This window comes from Cnephaeus nilssonii (assembly GCF_951640355.1).
Source record: "Cnephaeus nilssonii genome assembly, chromosome: 9".
NCBI lineage: Eukaryota > Metazoa > Chordata > Mammalia > Chiroptera > Vespertilionidae > Cnephaeus > Cnephaeus nilssonii.
The window spans coordinates 90,259,152-90,282,736 of record NC_137080.1 but is presented as its reverse complement, the minus strand read 5'-3'; the positions used below and the strand labels follow the sequence as shown (position 1 = coordinate 90,282,736).

At 47.8% G+C, this 23,585-nt stretch overlaps 1 protein-coding gene across 4 annotated transcripts in view; it reads left to right on the top strand.

Moving 5' to 3' along the window:
- TBC1D22B (TBC1 domain family member 22B) overlaps positions 1–21,899 on the top strand; it is a 76,404-nt gene extending 54,505 nt beyond the window's left edge. For 2 of the 4 annotated variants that reach the window (XM_079780632.1, XM_079780633.1), the window contains 5 exons: positions 3,052–3,158; positions 3,593–3,668; positions 6,252–6,379; positions 6,665–6,760; positions 17,849–19,780. In XM_079780632.1, the coding sequence (XP_079636758.1) occupies positions 3,052–3,158; positions 3,593–3,668; positions 6,252–6,379; positions 6,665–6,760; positions 17,849–17,977 (536 nt within the window). In that variant the 3' untranslated portion in view covers positions 17,978–19,780. Of the gene's footprint in view, positions 1–3,051; positions 3,159–3,592; positions 3,669–6,251; positions 6,380–6,664; positions 6,761–17,657; positions 17,725–17,848; positions 19,781–21,588 lie in introns of those variants that run through there. The other 2 variants (XR_013813989.1, XM_079780634.1) reach the window with 2 other exon arrangements.
- Positions 21,900–23,585: the final 1,686 nt, after the last annotated feature.

Sequence of the window (23,585 nt, the reverse complement as noted above, 5' to 3'; positions counted from 1 at the left end):
GTATCAGAATTGTACACTTGAAACCTATATAATTTTATTAACCAGTATCACCCCAATAAATTTAATTTAAAAAAACTGAGGCTAAAACCAGATAGGAATTTATTTATTCCTCATTTAATAACAATAATACAAGCTAACATTTACATAATGCTTATTTTGTGCCAGGCACTATTAGCATTTTTATATATTAACTTACTTAATCCTTATAATATCCTATGACACTGGTAGGAAAGACCACCTTAATAGATAAGGAACTAAGGCTCAGAAGGTAAAGTCGTTTGCCCAGAGCCACATAGACAGTGAGTGCGGGAGTCGGGGTTTGAGCCGTGCAGTCTGGCTCCGGAGTCCATGCTCTGAATCAGCGTGCTCTTCTGTCTGACAAAAAGCCACAGGTCGCCAGGACTGATACGGTGTTGTGTCCCCGTCGTTGCCAGGGGCCCAGGCCTTTCTTCCTTGTCACTCTGCTACGTGGGACATGTCCGGCGCAGTGCTCTGCAAGTGTAGAACGCCCGCCCGTGGCGGGAAGGACCTTCACAAGCCTGGGCAGCCCCGGATCCTCCTGTGGGCACGTGTGTGAGCGGTGGCAGTGGTTTGCCCTGCGCCCTCCTGTGGCTTTCCCTTTTGTCTGACAACGCTCTCATACAGAGGGAGGTCTGGGACGGTTAGCGTGAGCACTACACCCTCTGCGCTGCTGTGAGCCTGGTCCCGGAGAGGTCTGGCTGTACCGGGGCCCAGCGCAGCTCTCACCTGGTGGAAGGGGCCAGTTTCCGGGGAGTGTTGTGGTAGTGGGAGTTGAGGCACTTGGATACCTGTCCGGGGGAATGGACATGTAAAGTGGGGAGGCACACGTGGGGAGTGAAGTAGAGTGCGTGCAGCCGCACGCCAGGCCTTAGAGATGAAACACAGAGCAAAGAGGGCAGGAGATTCTGAGCTAGGTCTCAGAGCCCAGGACCATTTAACTAAATTAATAGTGTATATATGGCCACCCCCCAAAATACTACATAGTAAGTGTTAAGTTAGGGGAAATCCTTTCTTGGAAGGATTTTTTTTTCTTAATATGATTTCTCAAATGGACCTTTATATGTTATCGGAAGTCTTCCTTTCTGCAAGCTTTCTTTATTCCTTTTTTTTTTTTTTTTATGATAAAAGTAGGTGTAGTCAATTGTTAGGTCTTTTTTTTTTTTCCTAAAATAGTATCTATAATAATAAAAGTGTAATATGCTAATTGGACCGGACATCCTTCTGGATGAAGCTGGGGCTGAGAGGGAAGCCCGGGTCCTGGGTGCCTGCTGGCAGCCGGAGGGAAGCCCCGGTCCTGGGAGCCAGAGGGAAGCTGGTGCCGACAGCCAGGGGAAGGAAGGCCTCCTCTTGCATGAATTTCGTGCATTGGGCCTCTAGTATATATATTTTTCTCCTGACTATAAAAATTATGCTTATTATAGAAATTTTGAAAAGTCTAATATAGCTTAACGAAACTAAAAATCCTTTATCCCTCCCACCTGGAGAACATATCCTGTAAACCTTGTGACGTATTTTATCTTTCCACTGTGCTGTGTCAGCACATGTAAATATTGTATGTACAGTAAGTGGTTGAGAGTATTCCATACATAATTCTGTACCTTGCTTTTTTCCCTAACACAGTGACATACTTTCCCAAGTTATTACCAATCATATTAAGCTGCATCTAAAACTATATCATGCCTATGGTGTGCCAGGCCCTGTTGTTAGCTTTTTATATGTATTAACATATATTTACATGTGTCTGCACTTCAAGTTGGACTTCTAGGTTGTTTCCAGGGTCATGGCTTTTCTGATAAAACACTTCCCTTCCCCAAAGGGTTTCTTCAGTCTTTAAAGTCCATTTAAAAATGCTGTTTATAGCCCAACTGGTTGGCTCAGTGGTTGAGAGTTGACCCATGAACCAGGAGGTCACAGTTCAATTCCCTGTTACAGCACATGCCTGGGTTGCAGGCTCCATCCCCAGTAGGAGGCGTGCAGGAGGCAGCTGAACAATGATTCTCTCTCATCATTGATGTTTCTGTCTCTCTCTCCTTCTCCCTTTCTCTCTGAAATCAATAAAAGCATGTATTTTTTTTAAATGCTGTTTATACAGGAGCAGAATCTGAGAGTTGTTACATGTCTCGAGGAGGTTCAGTCGTAGGTCTGGGTAGTAATTCTCATAAGTGGAAGGGCTGGGCTCTGAATAGTTTTGTCTGATGCCTGTGTCTCTGCAGTTCCAGGCTGCAGTGAATGTCCTACTTTCAGACAGGGCTTGTGGGTCTGAGGAGAGAAGCCATCTTTGGCGTAGAACTCAGGGCCTCTTTCCCTTCCTTTCTCTCTAAAAACAATAAAAAGATATTTTAAAACAAAAACAAACAAACAAAAACAACACATAAAAACTAAAGCCCAGCTGGCATGGCTCAGTGGTTGAGCATCAGCCTATGAACCAGGAGCTCATGGTTTGATTCCCGGTCAGGGCACATGCCCAGGTTGTGGGATCCGTCCCCAGTAGGGGGCGTGCAGGAGGCACCCGATCAATGATTATCTCTCATCATTGATGTTTCTATCTCTTCTCTCTTTCTCTCCTCCTTTCTCTCGGAAATCAATAAAAAATATTTTTTTAATTTCTTTTTTAAAAAACTAAAAATAAAACTGAACTGTGGGGCTATCTGATCCCAGCTGCTCTCACTCCATATGAGTGAACCGGTCAGCTCACTGAATTCTGAAATCAAGTCATTTTTCTAGATCATGTCCAGGGGGCTGGGTCCATAGCTCATTGAACATGAGGCCTGAAGTATCTTTTTCTAAAACGGAATGAACAAGTGCAGGGGAAGAGAAAGATACTGTGGACCCAGTGGACTTGTAATGAGGTCCTCGGGAACTCTCCTGGGCCTCGCCCACCTGACCGGAGGAGGGCAGGCCCCGCCCCTTGGCATCAGGTCCTCCTGGCTCTCCCTGGCCCCAGGGTCCTGTTGAAGATACTAGACTCTATCTTTCTCTCTCCGTTTTTTAGAGAAGACCTCTGGACTCTCTCCACCTTTTGTTTTACAGAAGAGGATGTGGAGAACTTCGACGTGACCAATTTGTCTCAGGACGTGCTGCGCAGCATTGAAGCCGACAGCTTCTGGTGCATGAGCAAGCTGCTGGACGGCATCCAGGTGGGCTGGGTCTGCCCTTGGGCGCCCCGTCCCGGGCTCCTGCGGGCCTCTGTGTTCCTTGCTGCTCTTTTGCATCAGACAGCCCCCCACCCAGCACGGCGCCTCCTCTTTTGGTCCATCCATCTCTGCCTCTTTCATTAGCTTTACAGCTTTCAAAAGGCAATAGTCTGGCGTCCCCTGGAGTCTCAGGAAGTCTCTCTGTTGCCCTGGCTTTGTTGTCAGAGCACGCCCGTGCCTCCTGGGCCATGGTTCGCCTCCGCAGAGCAGGGCTCTGTTAGGCTTCCCAGACTGCTGCTCTGTAGACCCCTCTGTTCTCCCAAACACCGGCACCGGCTTTGGAAAACTGCTTGTGCCTTTACGTGTGTTCCTGTGAACTTGAGGTGGTAGCACAGCTGAGTGAGTCCTGCTTATCCTGGGCTCTGTGTCATTGGCAGGATAACTACACCTTCGCACAACCAGGGATCCAGAAGAAGGTCAAGGCGCTGGAAGAGCTGGTCAGCCGGATTGATGGTAGGTTCAGAGGAGTCCTCTCGCAATAGCACAGCACGCAGCTGACACAGCACATTATGCACGAGTCCCTCCTCAGCCCCTTCCCAGTGTGACCCTTTCCCGTGTGCTCTGTGCTGCTGGCGCCCCAGCATCCTTCCGCATCTCAACAGCAAGGCGAACCCTGCTGTTTGCTCAAATTATTTTTTCTCCTTAGTTCTCTGTCACCAAGTTCTATCAGTTCTCCTTCACCCTCTCTCCTCAAGTCACCCTTTCTTCTCCATTGTCCTAGCTCTGGGCCAGCCATGCCTCCTCCAAACCTCTCCTCTTACACACCTGTCACACAGCTGCCTCTTGCGTAAGCTTGTGTTCTGGTTGCATCCCTCTTCTGCTCTGGAACCACCAGGGCTCTCCCTCGCTTTCAGCAGCAGCTCTGTAGGCTGACCTGCCCTCCAAGTGGTGATGGGCGGGACTTGAGGCCCTGACACAGGGCCCTCAGGCCTGGCTGCTCCCGAGCAGGACCTCCCACAGCTCCCGAGACCTGTTTGGGTGGCTCTTCCTGAAGCAGAATGTCTTTGACTCTGGCTTGGAATCCTGGGATGTGAGGACTAAAAGGCAATTCAGGGAGCCCTGCTCTGACTGATGAAGAAACTGCGGCCGGGGAGAGGTCAGAGTTAGGGTTCAGAAGCACACATAGAGCCTCACAGCGAGGCCTGTAGGTGGGACCCGCGGCACCAGTCAAGCTGCAGAGCTTCTTAGGACGTCACCAGTTACGCACCAGCTAACAGAGCACGTTTCCTGGTTTTCCCAGCCGTGGTTTTCTGCTTCAGCTAAGCATTGCCCTTCCCCCCACATAGAAACTGGGTATCTTTCACTCTTCTTCCCAGGTTCCCAATTTGTTCCACTCCACCTTCTTCTTTTGTTTTTTAATAAATGTTATTGATTTTTTATTTATTTGTTTATTATTTTTTATATATCTTTATTGATCTCAGAGAGGAAGAGATAGAAACATAGAAACATCAATGATGAGAGAAAATCACTGATCAGCTGCCTCCTGTATACCCCCTATTGGGGTTCGAGCCTGTAACCCGGGCATGTGCCCTTGACCAGAATCGAACCTGGGACCCTTTTATTCCACAGGTCGACGCTCTATCCACTGAGCCATACTGGCTAGGGCTATTTATTGTTTTTTAAAGAGAGAGTGGAAGAGAGAGGGAGAGAGAGATAGAAACATTGATGAGAGAGAAACATCATCGATTGGCTGCCTCCTGCACTCCCCCTGCTGGGGATCAAGCCTGAAACCTGGACATGTGCCCTGACCAGGAATTAAACCAGTGAGCTCTTGGTGCTTGGGTTGATGCTCAGCCACTGAGCCACACTGGCCAGGCCTCAGCTTCCTTTTATGACAGCATTTCGATCTGCCCCACTCACGTGTTTATTTACAGTGGTTTCCTCTATGTCATGTGTGGATGCTTTTCCTCTTATCGCCCGGACCCAACTGTTAGCCCCGCGGTGGGGCCCGCATGGGGGTCTCTTGCATCCCTCACCTGGGTTCTGGTGCAGGGCGCGTGCGCAGGGGTAGGCGCTGAGCCGGCTGACACGACAGAGGCCGTGGTTTCTGCCATTGTCTGCCCAGCCTGTTTTTCTCTCCTCACACATACATGATAAATAAAGCTACAGTACATTAGGATAGTGGATGTTTAAGTGCATATATCTTTATTCTTTCAATTATGGAAGTAATATTACAAAAATTTAAATAATTCAGAAAAACACAAAATAAAAAGTGAAAACCTTCCCCCTTCCTTAAATTCTACCCACCAGAAATAACCATTGTTAATAGTTATTCCTTGAGAAATTAAGTATCACATGCCAGGTGCTACTGTAGTCACTTTTATTTTCTCATGTTATCGTCTCCCAAACTTTCTGAGGTGTGGGGGATTATCCCCGTTTTATAGGTTAGGAAACTGAGGAGGATAGTGCTATAAAAAAATTCTATGACGTATTATTTGAAGGGCTGTCATGGAAAACAGGGATCAGGATTGTTTGGGGTTGTTCCACACGGACGACAAGGGTGGGAGTGGGGGGCGCTGGCTTCTGTGGAGTGTGTCGAAGCCCTTCCTGGTGAATCACTTAACTCCAGTGGAGGGGCTGCCTTGAGTGGAGTCAGCGAGCCTCTCTCACTGGCAGGGCCAAGTCCCTGCTGCCTGCCATCTGTCAGGGAGGCTGAGGAGGAAATCCTCGCTGGCGGGAGGGGGCCAAGGTGACCCCCGTTCCTTTCCATTCTGCCTCCTCCTCTGCTGAGTGATAAGGTCAAGCAGCCAAGTGAACCGTGCGTCTCCTGTTCTGTGGCTCAAGCAGCCCCGGGAGGGAAGAAGGGCGCCCGACTGTCACTGTGGGATGTGACAGTGGTGCTGAGTTACCTGTCAGTGCTGCTGTGTGTGAGACGGTGGAACCAAACGTAAAGGACAGTCGGACGCCAGCGGGACGCTCCGCCTGGCTTCCCGGGGGAGGGGTGGAAAGAAATGAAATTGCCTTCGTGGCTCCTGGACTTTTCCAGGATCGGACCCCCCAGGTTGTGCCCGGGGCCAATGACACTTCCTGTTTCAGAGCAGGTACATAATCACTTCAGGCGGTACGAGGTGGAATACCTACAGTTTGCCTTTCGTTGGATGAACAACCTGCTTATGCGGGAGCTTCCCCTTCGCTGCACCATCCGCCTGTGGGACACTTACCAGGTATGAAGAGATCCCCTCCCTCTCCACGCCAGGCTGTCCCGAGGCGCCCTCTCCGGGCCTGGGGTGGAGCGGAGCTGCTCAGGAGTCCCCACCTCCTTTCTGCTTCTGGGTCCGCCTGAGCCTCACAGGCAGGGCCTCTGCTCAGTCTTTTCAGGCCCCCGTTTGCCCAGCCACGAAAGGGGCGCTGTGCTGTGTTCCCACCTTGCAGGCGGAGGGGACCCCAGAGGACTAGCGCCAGCTCCTGGTCAGGGCTTGGAGACCTAACTCTGTTCTCTGCCTTCCCAGTCTGAGCCAGAGGGGTTCTCCCACTTCCATCTCTACGTGTGTGCAGCTTTCTTGATCAAGTGGAGGAAAGAGATCTTGGATGAGGAGGACTTCCAGGTGAGTGGACAGGCGCTCGGCCTGGGCTGGGGCTGGGCGGCAGGTGGGAGCTTCCTGTCAGTGGGGCTGGACAGGCAGAAGGTGCCCCAGCAGGTGCCTGGCTGGGAAGGGGAAAGGGGAAGGGGTGCTCAGAAGAGGCTGCCTCTCCCAGTTGGCAGCAGTCTTAGGGCCCAGCACCCTTCAGTATGAAAGGGTCTTAGTGCCAGAAAGGCTGCTGCGAACCTGCTGGGCAGGCCTGGGAGACCTCATTCAGTCCCTGACAGGCATTTGTTCACTGCCTGCCACGTGCTAGGCACTGCTGAAGGCATAGGATACATTGGAAAGTAAAACAGACAGACATCTCTGTTCTCATGGAGCTTACATACTAGTTGGGAGAGACTTATAATAAACACAAGCAGAGTAAGTTAAAAAGAATGTTAGAGGGTGAAAAGGTAAATTTTTCTAATGTAGGGCAGGATAAAGGGGTTATTAGGTAGTGGGGAAGGGGTAGGTTGCAATTTCAAGTTAAGTTGTCAGGATAGGGTCACATTTGAGCAAAGACTTGGGAAGGGGAGGGAGCCAGCCCTATGATCATCTGGGGAGGAGTATCCAGGCAGAGGGAACAGCCAGTGCAAAGGCCTTCAAGCAGTGCATGCCTGCGGTGGAAGGAATTGGGGTGGTGGCGGCGGGGGGTGGGAGAGGGCGGGCTGGAGCACAGTGATCCAGGGGAAGAGTCGGCAGAGGTGAGGCCAGGGAACTTACAAGGCACAGCTCACAGAGGACTTTGCAGACACTAGGACTATGGCCTTTCTCTGAGTGGAAGGGGAGCCGTAAGAAGGTCTTGAGCAGACAAGGGACACGATCACTCAAGGGATCGCTCTGGCTTCTCTGTGACTGTGGGCGTGGGCAAGGGTGGGGGCAGGAGACCACCCAGGAGGCCATGGTGGTCCTCCAGGTGAGACATGAGGGTGGTGTGGACCTGGATGGTGGCAGTGAAGGTGTGACAGGTGGCTAGAACTTGGATATATTTCACAAGCAGAGCCAACAGGGATTCCTGATGAATCAGGTGTAAAGTATAACAGAAAGGATGAGCAGTTTGACTGCATACTTTATGAGAAGGCGGCAGGGAGCAGGTTTTCAGAGGAAGATCTGGAGTCCAGTTTTGGACATGTTGAATTTTAACTACTGTTAGACATCCAGATGGAGATGTAGGATAGACAGATCAATCCATGAGTCTGTACTAGACATGTATGTTCAGCAGCCTTCGGCTAGAAGGCCTGAAAGCCAGGATGGTGGATGTGAGCCTAAGGAAGCGAGTGTGGACAGAGGGGAGACGAGGACCAGGTCTTTCGCACACTCTCCTACACCAGGAGGCCAGGGAGAAAGGTGGGCGGAGCAAAGGAGGGAGAGCGGATGACCAGTGAGGGCAGCGGCCTGGAGGCCTGGGTGCAGGGCAGATGTGAGGTGGTGGGATGCTGGCAGCTGCTCCAGAGGCTTGGGGACTGACTGACGAGAGATTGCCAGGCTCTGAGGTCGGCAGAGAGGAAGGCCTGGAGGTTTTCATGGTCGTTATCTCTGGGACAGTAGTAGGCTTTTGTTTTTCTGCTTTGTACATCTCTGAACAGAAGGTTATTTTTTCCAAATGGGCATCTATTTCTTCCAAAAGCAGGGGAAGAAAGCCAGAGAGGGCTGAGTGCTTTTCTAAGGTCTAATTACTATCCGAGGTGTTGCGTTCTCAAGAGCAGGCCCGCTCTAATTGGTATTAGGTGGCCAAAGAGCAGGAACCTGCCCAGCAGGTAGATGGAAAGACAGGACCCGACTTGCCCAAAAGGACTTTGGAAGAAAAAGGAAAGAGCCGCTTCTGTGAGTAGATGCCAGCTGTGGTGCCAAGGCTGCAGGCAGCTGATAAAGAGCCACAGCTCCCGCCAGCAGGCAGCATATGTGGCGCCCGGGATAAATGAGCACCAGGGGCTGCAGTGGCCGTGCGCTGGGTGAGCTCTCCATTTTGATAATGTGGTTGAAGTGGAGCAGGATATCGGGAGCACGGGGTCTAATTTAGTTATCCCGAGCCAGGCTCAGAGGGCCTTGTCACATGTGATAAAAGCGCTTCCCAGATTAGCCCGGGGGGTGGCGGGGATTCCTGGAACGGCTGTTAGTGATTCACAGTATCGACAGAGCACAGGGTAATAGTCTATGACTTTGAAACTGTGTTAGACACAGAGATGTTCTTTCCTGGGTAGCCTATTCGATTATCTGATGGATTTGAGGTCTTTCTGCAACAACCCTCAGAATAACAATGGAGCTTTTGTCTGCCGCTGTGTTAACACGCAGTTCCTCTCGGAGAGGAGTCCCACCTCTTTCTTTTAGACCAAATAGAACCGGCGATGGAACTGGATAGTCTGCACAGTTCCTCCCAGCCCCACAGTTCTATAATTCTGTGAATAATAAAAGAGAAAAGTGGGTCTGACTGTGTTAGGATAGACAGGAGGTGTCCTTCAGGAGACAAGCACGGCGCAGAGCACAAGAGCATCGTGTCAAATAGTGAGACCCTGGCCTGTGACCTCCGCAGAGAACAGGGCTAACTGTAGTTAAATCACTGCAGGGGACGCTCTGTCGATGAACACACGCATCCAAGAGAGCCAATGGGCCCAGCCTGGGAGGGAAGTTTTAGGGCTACAGCTGCAGTGACTCGAAAGGAAACCAGATGAAGTCACTGCGGAGGTAAAAGTTCAAGTTGTGGCGGTTTCAGCAGACCAGCCCTTGGTCACCCTTAGAGAGCAGGGAGGGAGCCGGCGGGGAGGGGGGCCAGTGCAGGGCGTCTAGAACAGCACTAAGCCACAGTCTCTGGAGCTGGTCTACTTAGGTCAAATCCTAGCTGTGCCGCTTTTCTAGGTATGCAACCTTAAGAAGTAAATTGGTGTTCGATAGCTCAGTTTTCTTACCTGTAAAACGGGGATAAGAGTACCTGCCTCGTAGGGCTATTATGAGGATTATACAAAGTAATGCACATGACGTGGGTAGAATGGTGTGCTGCGCATATAGCCCTCCAAGCAGTGAGCTTACTGTCATTATCACTGGTCCCTCCAGTGTTCTCCTGAGTCTGGGAGCAGTGAGGCAAGATAGAGTTTAGCACCCAAGTCTGAGTGCTTTTTAACTTACCTGAGTACACAGGCTCTGCTAATCCTGGTGAACAAATGGGGCCGGAGAGGAGGTGCCAGAGGGTGCAGGGGAGTGGCTGTGACCATGGGGAAGAGAATGAGCAGGTCCCCGACAGCATTGGCACATGTGCGAGATCCTCTATTTGACTCACTCCATCGATGACGGGTCCACTGACTCTGGGAGGACTGAATGTAGTAGAGCAAGTCCATGTTCAAGCGGGCGAGCCAAGATCACAGTGGCCGAAGCCTTCACGCCCACCATCCTCACTGCAGCATGGCCACCGGTATTGGCCTGTCCATCAGGGTCATCAAAGCCCATCAAGGTCAAAATTCTGGGTCTCTTCCCCGGTGTTTCAAGATGCACATTACCCAGGGACCCATGCCTCCGAGCATGCAGAGAATAAGAAGTGTACGGATAAGGGGCGGGTGGAGCTGCCCTCGAGAATGGCCACTTGTTGGAGGTCGTAAGTTAGTGTCTATTGGTCTGCTCCAGAGCTGGCTTTTAGTCCCCAGCTCCCCCCAGGACTCATCACCTTGTTTTCTTGAATCAGTGATGATGAGAAACTAACACTTTGTATTTTGTAATAAATCCCTAATCTATCTATCTATCTATCTATCTATCTATCTATCTATCTCTATCTATATCTATATCTATATATCTATATCTATCTATATATATATTTATTTTTATTTATTTATTTTTTTTAAGATTTGTACAGAATAGAGTAACCTCCAGGTAGCCTGGAAATGATATGGCTATAACATTGTATCTACTGGTCACCCTGCAGTCTAAAAAGTCATCTCGGGACAGTATGTGTGAGAGCCCGAAGAGCAGGATACCCCACAGAGATGTCAGGGCAGGTGTCTCAGAACTGATTTCAAGGGGACTCCAAGGACCAATAATCAAAATCCCTCCAACGCTGTAAAACGGGAACTGGCAAGGAAGTCACCTTGGCCTAGCTGATGACTCTCAACCAAAGTAGCAGCTGGCCTCAGAATCCTGTCCTTTCATCTTATGGAAAACCTTGGAGAGATTCCCATTCTGAAAATGTTTTTTGTAGGACACAGATCAGAGTTATTAAATGGAACAGTGCTAAGCCCATGGGATGTTTCAGGCCTAAATGACAACTAAATGTAAAGAAATCCCTTGAACCAGATGGCATCCACCCACTACTTCTGCAGGAACTTCTGTTTGGGATCCTGGAATGTTGCCCAAACAGATATACAGTAAACTGCCCGTTTGAATCCAGCCCAGAAGAAGGTTCAGAGAGCCCTGGGGCCGGGTGAGAAAGGATGTAAACAGAAGAAGCCCTTGAAGGGGACTCCACGGCTTTCTCTGAGGGGAGACTTACCAAATGCACTGCTAGGTACTTTCTCTGAGGGGAGACTTACCAAATGCACTGCTAGGTACTCCGATGTTGGGGAAACCAGGGAATAAGTTTGGCTCTCACAAAGTTTACATAAAGGACACGTTTTTGAAAATTGAAATCAGGGGAATTGTTTTGCTACCTCACTGGTTTTCAAAACAGGAAGGATTTGTTTTAAAGTACTTATTTGACTAAGAAAGTATATTTACATGCCTGAATACATTTACAGTTGCAAAGTATGTTCCAGTATTGCTAAGTGATTCTTAACACAGTATCTTATTTAATAGTATATATTTTATGTGGCCTTAAGGTCTTTTGCTGTCAATTATTATACATCCTATTTTGGTGGTGCTTGGCTTTTACACTGAGTAAAATTAATCAACTATTCAGATTTCTTTCAAGCAGTCTCTGCTATGACTTCTTTTCTTTTTGTTCCTTCTACATTATGCCCAGTTCCCTCTCACTCCAAAGCAAGTAGTATGTAGAATAGTGGTTATGAGCACAAGTTCTCACTCATAGATTACCTGGGTTCAGATCCCAGCCCAGGATTACTCTGACCCTGGGCAAGTTCCTTAACCTCTGTGCCTCAATTTCCTCATCTGTAAGATGGACCTAATATGTATCGCAGAGTATATGTGACGCTGAAATAAGTTAATACAGAGTACATATGAAGCATCCACGGCTCTGCCTGGTATGTAGTAAGTGCCCGGCATGTAGTACGTGCTACCATTATAACAATTATTATCCTAGATTTCTCCCTCTTCATCTGCAATTCTTCCATCTATTGAGCATTCTCTAATGGGTTTTCCCTGTGCCTTTTCCTTACCAAAGTCTCTTTGCTTGTTACCTACTATCCCTTCTCCCTTGGCCCCTTCCTTACCTAATTGTCACCCCCTCTGCCCATCACGGCCCTGATACAGCTCAAATTACTCCTCTGCTGTATTTCTTTTCCTTTGTGATCTGTGTGTTCTCAGCAGGTACCTGAGCCAGAACCTCTTCTACTCTTTCAACCATGTTCAGTTTTTCTTCCGTGAAAGCCATTGCCCCTTTCCATTAATTTGGAACCGTCTCTGCTGCTTGCCCCACAAGCTGCCTTCTTGTGCAAACAAGTGCAGTGTTTCATCTAAGCATGTCATACTTAGTGTTCCCATGAGCTGGCTTTGTAACAAATCTTCAGTGGTTCCCAGCCCAGGCAGCGTCTCTTCTCTACCTCCAGCTAAAAGCACCCGATTTGCGATTAACACCTTCCCACTGTTACAGCACTACGATGGGAGTGCATGCCTAGGCATGGCCACCAGGTGGCAGAGTGGTTCCTCACACCTAAGCCTCACTGCCCTTGGGGGAGGTGAGGAGTGTTAAACGAGTCTCTGGAGGGAGGAATACTGGTAAGGGGTGGAATTATTTCCAAGTTTCTGGAAGGTTTCTAGCAAGGCTAGAAGAATTGGAAATTACTGGTAGCTCTTATCCCAGCGAAGAATAGCCTTTTCTAGAAAGATCATCCCTTTATTGGTTGCTTTTGTTTATCAGTTGTATGAGTATGTAACCACTATAGAAAAATTTAAAATACCAGTATGTAAAAAGGAAAAAATTAGGTACCTGAAATCTTACCACACAAAGGTGATATATTTCCTTCCAGACATTTCATTATGCAAATCTATATGAATAAATACATATTGTATGTATGTAACTGTTAATTAAATCATTTCGTATACTTTGTTCTGTAACCTCTATTTACCACTTTACAAAATATAGTGGTGTTGTATAATGTCAAGAAGTATAGATATACATCATTTCCCCAAATTTGTATTTTTTTACACATTACATGTGTACATGCTTGTGCAAAAATGTTGAAAACATGGATAATTTGGCTGCAGGGTATTTTGTTTTATGGACTTACCTTCATTTATTTAATGAAAGGTCACTCTCTGTGACATCTAAGGGTTGCCTTCCTTGGGATCTCAAGTTTGCTTTTATTCCATCAAGAGCTTTTTAGTACCTCTAGTGCAGTGGTCGGCAAACTCATTAGTCAACAGAGCCAAATATCAACAGTACAATGATTGAAATTTCTTTTGAGAGCCAAATTTTTTAAACTTAAACTTCTTCTAACGCCACTTCTTCAAAATAGACTCGCCCAGGCTGTGATATTTTGTGGAAGAGCCACACTCAAGGGGCCAAAGAGCCGCATGTGGCTCGCAAGCCGCAGTTTGCCGACCACGGCCCTAGTGGAACCCCAGACCTGGTTGCCTGTTGGAATCTCTGGAGACATTTGTGAAAAGTGCGGGTTGCCGGATCCCATCCTAAGTCTTTAGAATCCAAAACTCCAGGAATGAGGCTTGGACCCATGTGTTTCTAAGAGTTCCTGCATTTGCTTAAGCTCTTACACTGGTTGGATGGCAAGTGGGATGATCACTTGAAGTCCTAAGGGTCTCATCGAGTCTCCAGGCCTCCTGGTGCCTATGTTCTGGGTGAGGATAAGCAAATATCATTCCTTCAGCTCAGGGCTGGTTCGGAGTCAGTGAGGTATGTCCTCAAGAAATAGGATAGCGCCCTAGCCAGTTTGGCTCAGTGGATAGAGCATCAGCCTGCAGACTGAAGGGTCCCAGTTTCAATTCCGGTCAAGGGCACATGCCTGGGTTGCGGGCTCGATCCTCAGTAAGGAGCGTGCAGGAGGCAGCTGATCAATGACTCTCTCATCATTAATATTTCTATCTCTCTGTCCTTCTCCCTTTCTCTTTGAAATCAATAAATATATTTTTTAAAAAAAAGAAATAGGATAGCGACTTGGCCTCACCCAGCGAGTTGATTGAAAGTGAGAATGAGATTCTATGCCAACAAAAAGCAATAAAAAAGTTTTCCAATGAATTAATTAAGTTAAAAATTAATATTAGTGCCCTAGCCGGTTTGGCTCAATGGTTAGAGCTTTGGCCAGTGGACTGAAGGATCCCAGGTTCGATTCCAGTCAAGGGCACATGCCCAGGTTGCGGGCTTGATCCCCAGTGTGGGGCGTGCAGGAGGCAGCCTATCAGTGATTCTCTCTCATCATTGATGTTTCTCTCTCTCTCTCCCCTCTCCCTTCCTCTCTGAAATCAATTTTAAATATATATATTAAAAAAAATAAGTTGGCGGGGAGAGTATGGGCAGATAGAGAAGCAGGTAGACTGATTGCTTTCTCTTGTTCCTCCTGTGGGTTCACCACCATTTTGACTTAAGGCTTCAAGTTTTCTTCTCAGGTTTGGAGATCTCAGGGACAGAGTTACAATTAACAAAGTTTGTTTAATGATAGTATTCAGTGCTGGTGGAGATCTGGGAAATGAGCATTTTTCTGGAATGCGTTTTCTGGATGAGTGTTAAGTACTTTTAAAACATTCATGCCCTCTGACATAGTAATTTCATTCCTAGGACTTTAGCCCAAGAAAATAGTCCAATATATGGCTTTATGCATAAGGCTGTTCATTATAATTTCATTATAGTGAAAAAAAACAGAAATAATCAAGTGCTCAAAACAGGAAGATGTAGAATAAATGATGGTACATCTGCATCATGGAAAATTGTTTGGCCATTGAGAATGTCTACAAGGAGTTCTTAATATTAGAGGAAATACTTATGATAAACGCTAAATAGATTCAACATTGCATAGAGAAACTATTTCAACTGTGTAAAATGTGCAGAAAAAGGACTAGAAGGAAATATGTCAAAACATTTCAAAATAGCTTCCTCTTGATTTTGAAGTTACGGATATTTTATTTTCTGCTTTTTTACTTTTTACTAAACAAAACTTCCCCAGAATGTGTATTAAGACTTTATTGTAAAAATTGAAAACAAAGGGCTTGAAAGATAGAGAAGTATAATGAGAAAGTGAAAGTCTCACTTCCCCAAAAGTAACTGCCTAGCCCTCTAAAGTTTTTATACACCAATATAGGTTTTCTGAAGTTTTTATACACATATATACATATATAAATTATAAATATATTCTGTTTTCCCATTTACCTAAGTGATACTACATTATATGTATTTTCCTACAACTTAACTATTTTTTCCTCCTAAAAATGTCTTAGCTATTTTTCACCTTGGTGCATGGAGTCCTACTTCATTTGTTACAGGTGCTGCCTTGTATTTCATGATATGGATAGCCACGGTTTATCTAACTATTCCATACGGAAGGAGACTTCTCTGGTGCCATTCCCGCTATTGGGAGCTGTGATGCAGTGAAGACCTTTATACAGGAGTGTGAATATTTCCTCAAGAGAGGGACCCAGACATAGAGTCCCAGATCAAACACCATGTGTGTTTCTGACTTTGTTATACACGGCCTGTATTTGTTAACATGATATAAACTGTCCTGTACCCAAAACCTTAGAATAACAGTGGCTTAAAACAAGATAGTTGTTTACTTTTCTTTGACTCACCGTCTAAGTGTAAGCAGCCCAAAGCTAACACGAGGGCTCCAGGCCTCCTCTGGCTTGTTGCTCTACCATCTTCAACACGTGGCTCTAAAACCTTAGGGTCTGAGATGACTGCTTCCACTCCTGTGTTTTACCCATTTTCTAGGAAGGGGAGAAAGAAGGAAAGTTTAGGGCAAAACCCAGAATTAGTCAGAACTTCATCATATTGGCAATATGTTGCAGTGATGCGTGGATAGTATGATAAAGGCAGCTAAGTTTCTTTTGCTGAAAGAAGAAATCTCATAAAGACAGGCAAGACCTTTACACTACAAAACATTGCCTGTGGGTGGGCCATCAGCATTCTGTGCATTGCCGGGTCACAGCGCCCAGCCATTTGTATATTTTCTTACTGATATGTAGGCACTCTTTGATTATGGATATTAACCTTCCATCTTTTACAGGTGTTATGCATATTTCCTTATAGTTCGTTTCTTATACTTTACTAGAGGCCCGGTGCACGAAATTCGTGCACGGGGGGTGAATGTCCCTCAGCCCAGCCTGCACCCTTTCCAATCTGGGACATCCCTCTCACAATCTAGGACTGCTGGCTCCCAACCACTCGCCTGCCTGCCTGCCTGATTGACCATAATCACTTCTGCCTGCCAGCCTGATCACCCCCTAACCACTCCCCTGCCAGTCTGATTGCCCCTAATGCCCTCTCCTGCCAGCCTGGTCACCCCTAACTGCTCTCCCCTGCTGGCCTGGTTCCCCCCAACTGCCCTCCCCTGCAGGCCTGGTCACCCCTAACTGCTCTTCCCTGCTGGCCTTGTTCCCCCCAACTGCCCTCCCCTGCAGGCCCGATCACCCCCAACCCTCCTCCCCTACCAGCCTGGTCCCCACCAACTGTCCTCCCCTGCAAGTCTGGTCCCCCACAGCTGCCCTCCCCTGCAGGCCTGGTCGCTCCCAACTGCCCTCCCCTGCCAGCCCTATTGCCCCTAACTTCCCTCCCCTGCAAGCTTGGTCGCTCCCAACTGCCCTCCCCTGCTGGCCCGATTGCCCCCAACTGCCCTCCCCTACAGGCCTGGTCCCCCCCAACTGCCCTCCCCTGCAGGCCTGGTCCCCCCCAACTGTCCTCCCCTGTAGGCCTGGTCACCCCCTGGTCCCTCCCAACTGCCCTCCCCTGCTGGCCATCTTGTGGCGGCCATCTTGTGTGTTGGAGTGATGGTCAATTTGCACATTGCCTCTTTATTATATAGAGAGGCAACCAGGTGCCTCTTGACACATTAAGGTTTTTATAATTATATGTAATCAAATCTCAGTATGTTTATGGCTCTGGGGTTTGTGTCTTGTTACAATTACTTTCATTATCAGAAAAATAACAAGAATGTCCAGTTCAGAAAGAGAGACAGAGAAAGAACTTAAAGCAGCAGCAAGAGCATGGGTAACTACCGAGAGAACCTAAAATCTCACATTCATTTTTATTCCAATGTCCTCTTTAATAGCGGTCTCCCTGGAGCTGTTTGAGGGACCTGTGCTTTGAAAACTAATAGAGTTTAGATGGATGGAGTTTTAAAAGAAGATGGGTGAGGACGGTCTTGGAGAACAGGGCAGAGGAATAGGGTGATTGCAAGTAACATTGTATTGTGAGAAAAGTGTCCATTGCAGAAGGATATGTAGCAGTCGCTTATACTAGTAAATGTTTTTGGTTTTCTTTTAAAGGAAGCAAATTAAGTTACTAACAAAAGGAAAATGGTTGAGTAAATTATTATAGCCACATGACAATACTAATATTGAATGTAATCATTTCTGAAGGCTGCATGGAAAAACATGATAATTATAGGTAAAAAAATATATGAAATCCTAATTATGATTACAACTATTTAAAGAAATATGCATGTGAAAAGACTAATAAGAAATACTTCAAAAATTAGGGAGATGTTTGGATGATTATTTTTCTTTTTTTAATATCCTTATTTACTGTTGTCATTCTGTATTTATAATATTTTTAAAGAGGCAGGTGTTAGTGGATTGGAAAATCAGCAGAGGCTTTTCAATGCTTCCTAGGGCGGGAGGGCCGTGTGCTGCTTGGGAGGAGGGAGGGCCCGCCCGTTAGGATGTGGGACAGAGAAAGAAACCCGTCAGGGCCTGCTAGTCCATTGCTCTGTGGTCCTGGGATGAGAAAAGTCCTTTCTTGCATTTCAGGGTCTCCTCATGCTGCTACAAAACCTACCTACGATACACTGGGGCAACGAAGAGATCGGGCTGCTTCTCGCCGAGGCGTACAGGCTCAAGTACATGTTCGCCGACGCCCCCAATCACTACCGTCGATAGGTGCTATCTCCCCATGGGGACCCAGACTGCCCCCATCTCTGATGGCAATCTGATCACTGTGGCCACTGTGCGAGCCGTGGACTGGACCAGGAACCACTCCTGCTGTAAAAAGCTCACATCCGCCGCCCAGGTCTTAACTTTCTGGCGTGCCTATCCACCACTCCATGTCTCTGGATGGGTCTCCTGGACCGCTGTCAGTATTCCATGCCACGTGCATGGGCCAGCTCTGGGAGAGGACTGAAAAAGAGGTACAGGGTTGTCTGCCCCTTTAAAAGAAACTGGAGAGACGAAGGGGAAGGCTCAGGGTCTTAACTTACATTGGACTTGCTGTCTCTTGCCTCCCAGCCCCAACTGATATTGTTGCTTTTTGTGACATAGTTTGATTTGATCACAGGTCAGAAACGCCTTATGTTTTCAAAATACTCCTAGCCCCTCTCCCCTGTCCACAGTTCCTAGCCCTTTACCTGCTGCCCTGGTCTGAGCCAGTGAGGGGCAGCTTTTTAAGACCATTGTTCTCAGATGGAGGAGACACTGATGCTTATAACTCTGGGAAGAGCCTGTACCCAAGGGCTAGGGATTTTATTTTTCCTTTTCTCACTACTATGTGAGCGTGCGTTTGTGTTCATGGGTGGGTATGCCCACTCAACCTTTAGTTACCTATCTGAATCTCTTTGTCCAGACGAGCCCACCACACCAGCTGGGAAAGGCCCCAGCCGCCAAGTGTGTAAGCGTCCCTCGAGAAGGACAGGGCAGGGGAGGAAGGAGGGTCTGTTTACCTCTCCAAACCCTTTTCCTTGATGACCCACTCCAAGATATTATGTGTAAATTGTGTTATTATGTATATGGGTAAAGATGTACAAATATATGTCCTCTTTGTAGCAGATATGATTTTATATTTATAATGCGCATCAACTTGTGAAAGCAATCCGGCTCCCTAGCGCAGGGGAAGTTGCCAGCAGGTTGGTTTCTGGATGCCCTCCTGTGCGGGAGGGAGGGAGTGAGTGCATCTGCTGGGTGGGCTGTGCTGAGCAGATGGAGCTGCTTTGAAACCAGAGGCAGCCGTGCCGAGCATCAGTGTCGAGCATCAGTATTGCAGTTGTTTCTCCTCCCCTCTGCCCCACCTCCCCGGCCCTGGGGAGCCTCTGCCTTGCTCCTTCCTGCCTTCAGTCAGAGCTCCCCCCTTCACCCCTAGCCTCCCAGAGAGGACCACAGAGGCAGAAGCCCTTCTGCATGTTTTTAGCCCCTGCCTTTCCCCCAGAATGGGGGACGGCTTTTGTTTTTACATTTGTAAGTCAGCGTTGTATTCAGGACAGAAGCTGTGACTGACTGTCAGTGCCAAGCAAAGGGGTTTCCTGTGTGTCCCTGGGGCTTTGGGCTCTTCTCAGAGAGAAGCATTTGGTGTCCCCACCATTACAATCACATCCCACCCAGCTCACGAGATGTGTGACCCCAGTTCCTGTTTGGTGTTGGGTAGTGAAGTGGGGGTGGTGGCACGCAGCTGTCATCTTGGGGAGCCAAGCAGTGTCCCAGTGGGTGACACCCTGGCGTCTGCCAGCAGAGCCACCCACAGGCGTCTTGTTTCTCATCTGGAGCTGTTTCTCAGGCATTCTTCCTAACCCTGCGCCCTCCCCGCAGTGTGCCTCAGTCCCCTCCGCAGAGCGGGCCCGGGGCCCAGCCTCAGCTGGACTGAAGAAAGACACTTATGTTCCCAAGTGGTGGTTTTATTTTTTTAGTTTTTATGTTTGTATGGGAAATTGTGGGTAAAGTGAAAGAATTGTAAATAAAGAGTGGATTTCCTCCTCCGCTGCTGATTTTTCTTCCGTGGATTTGTGTAACCTGGAACCTAAGGAGTCCCCTTTTCTAGGTTTTTTCCCTGTTGATACTAGTAACTGTGGGGATGAGCCTTCTGTAAGGCGGGCAGGGGACATCAGCAGGCCCACTGCGCCCGCCTCGGGGAAGGACGCTGGAAACAGACTGAGTGGTCACGTGGCTCCTAATGGCTGATAGAGCACCTCGCCATGTGCCAAACAGGGGGACAAGCACTTTACGTGGACTAACTTGTCCGGAAGGAGTTAACTTGTCCATCAAACAGTGTTTTCCCACCAAACCATTCAGAACTAAAATGTGTTCAAAGACTGGCCCTCTACTTAGGGTCTTCATTAAGGTTTCTTCTTTCTTGGTTTTTGGTTGGTTTTTCTCTTAGTAACCTGATTCTAGAAAGTCAGCTGACTGCGTCCTTACATACAGTGTAGATTAGAATGGTTTCTTCACCTGGAACTTCTTCCTAGGGCTCATTTGAGAGTGTTTCTTGGTTTTAGTCATTAGAACTAAATTCAGCTATATGTAACAAAAGCCAAAAATAACTGGTTTAGCCCAGCCAGTGTGGCTCAGTGGTTGAGCATCAACCTATGAACCTGGAGGTCACTGTTCAATTCCCTGTCGGGGCACATGCCCAGGTTGCAGGCTTGATCCCCAGTAGGTGCTGTGCAGGAGGCAGCCAATCGGTGATTCTCTCTCATCTTTGATGTTTCTATCTCTCCCTCTCCCTTCCTCTCTGAAATCAATAAACATATATTTTAATAAATAACTGGCTTGCACAACATGGGAATTCTCCTTCACATAAAAGTCCAAAAGTAGGCAACCCAGGGTCATGTGATGAATCTGTTTCACAAAGCCTTTAGGAACCTGGACTTCTCTCGGTCTTCATGGTCAAGATGACAAACTAACACTCTAGCTACTGCATCCACTTTCCAAGAGACAGAATGGATTAAAGAAGGGACAAAGAAAGAAACATAAGAAATGTGCCAGTAGTGTTTTAAGGAAGGTTCCAGAAAGGTACCCCATAATAACTCCTCTTAAGACTCACAGGTCAAAACTCAGTCCCATGATAGGTCACCCTTAGTTGCAAGGGAGTTTGGGGGATTAGTCAATTCAGGTAGCCACGTACCTGGCTCAAAATCAGGATTCTATTACTATGGAGGAAGGGGAGAGCAGATACCAGGATCCAGGTAGCAATCTACAATTAGAACTTAAGGAGAGTTGAAAACAGAGACCAGACTTTCCCATAAGCATATAGAGGATATCTGACTTTGAAATTCAAGTGACTGTTTACAGTTAACCTTGGAATTTAACCATTATCATAAAACATTGACAGTATTTCTAATTGATATTGTTTGGATTTGGGGCCATTAAATGTTCCAGAAAAAAATAACTATTCTGAATTGGTCTTCATTCAAAATTCTGATTTTCACTTATGTAGAAAGTCGAGCATTTTTCTGAAATATGTTTGGTCATGATTAGAAAGTTGATGAAAATTTGAAAAGTAACTCTTTCATACTCTGACCTACAGTGGACCTAATGTTTCTGTAATCTAAATATCTACAGTTCTACTTAAATAGGCCCCACCTCGGCTTGTATTCATCTGGGAAGGGATAGTGACAGATTACTCAAATAGTGAACTCATTTGCTCCTGAGGCAAGAGCCTCTTGCTGACAGCATTCGGCTTGTCTTGGGTTGGACTTCGCATGTCCAGCATCTTTGTAAAGCTTTAAGGATTGGAGTCAGAAACTAAGCTAAACCCCAGTAACTGAGCCCTTGATATCTCTTCTTAGGACTTCCAACACTCAGTTCCCAGCTGGAGACTGTCCGAAGGGACGGAGGTACAGTGACCACCGGACCAAGAAGGTATCTTGAGACCAGAAAACGAGGCCGGCAAGTCCATTGATTATAACAGAATTTGTAGAGTAAGTTACAGGAAGAGTGGGTCAGAGTGGAGGGTGGCCCACAGTCTGTGCAGATAGTCACCGCTGCTAGACAGCTGTTACAGTAAATGTTTATGGAATAGCCGAACTACTAATGAGCCACAAGACAAAGGGAGCACACCTCCTGGTGGTCTTATGATGGAAAACTGCTTACAATTGACACCAGCACCTACTTTGATATTTATCTCAGTTGCTATGCCATTCTGGCCTTTTACTGACAGGAATCTCTATGGTTATAGTGTATAAGCTTATAGGACACAATTAATCATTAACCATAAGGCTTGGTCCTGGCTGAGACTATCGAGGTCAGGTTCAAACATGGAAATTCTAAAGAAAGGGGCACACAAAGATGGAGTCAGCGTTGGTTACATCTACATCTATACAGAGACAGTGTTGGAAGCTGCCGTAGGTACCAAATAGAGGCTTTTAGACTCATGATGAGAAAGATGAAATTAACACAGAATCAGAACAGTTTATAGTCTATGTGCAGTTAATCATTTAAAAAATATATATATTGATTTCAGAGAGGAAGGGAAAGGGGGACTGAGCCTGCAGCACTCAATCACTGAGCCACACCGACCAGGCTATCCTCCTATATAATAAAGAGGTAATATGCAAATTAACCTTCATACCCTCACAAGATGGCTGCCTACGACCAGGCCGGCAGGGGGGGTTAGTGAGGGACGACCAAACGACTGAACAAGCAGGCTGCGTGGGATGACCCAGGCCAGCAGTGGGGTTAGTGAGGGACGACCAAACGACTGAACAGCAAGCTGCGTGGGGCAACCAGGCCGGCGGGGGGGGGGGGGGGGGGGTCTGTGAGGGATGACCAGGCTGGTGTGGGGGGGCAGTTGGGGGCGACCAGGTCAGCAGGGGGGGGCAGTTGGGGGCAACCAGGTTAGCAGAGGGGGAAAGTTGGGGGCGACCAGGCCAGCGGGGGTGGGGTGGGGTGGCAGTTAGGGGCGGCCAGGCCACGGGGGGGTGCAGTTGAGGATGACCAGGCTGGCAGGAGGAGCAGTTGAGGGTGATTAGGCTGGCAGGGGGGACAGTGAGGGGCAACTAGGCTGGCAGGGGGGCAGTTGGGAATGACCAAGCCAGCAGGAGGGGGCAGTTAGGGGTGACCAGGCTGACAGGGAGGGGGCAGTTGGGGGCAACCTGGCCAGCAGCAGGCGGCAGTTAGGGGCGATCAGGCCGGCACACAGAGGATCGGGCCTAAACCAGCAGTCAGACATCCCTGGAGGGTCCCAGATTGGAGAGGGTGCAGGCTCGGCTGAGGGGAACCCCCTGTGCACGAATTTCATGCACCAGGCCTCTAGTCCTAGATAATAAAAACCTAATATGCAAATAGACCAAACAGCAGAATAACCGGTCGCTATGATGCACACTGACCACCAGGGGACAGACACTCAATGCGGGAGCTGCCCGCAGGCCTCAGGCCAGCCAAGGTGGGTGCCAACAGGAGCCCTCCCGATTGCCCCGCCAGTTATCCCTCAGAGGGAGGCAACCAGCAGGAGGGAGAGGGGGAGAGGGCTGGCCGGCGAGTGAGCAGCACCTGGCCGGCCAAGGTGGGTGCCAGCGGGGATCCACCAATCGCCCCATCTATCGCCCCACAAATTGGCCCTGATCGCCGGCCAGGCCTAGGGATCCTACCCATGCATGAATTCCATGCACCGGGCCTCTAGTAGTTAATATTTTATCATCTAAAATGTAGAAGACTTACAACCACATAGATCCTTTTACCATCCCCTTTTATATTATAGTTACATGAATTATGTCAACATACATTGAAAACCTAACCAGATACCGTTATCTTTTTTGCTCTCAATTGTTTCATATTTAAGAGAACT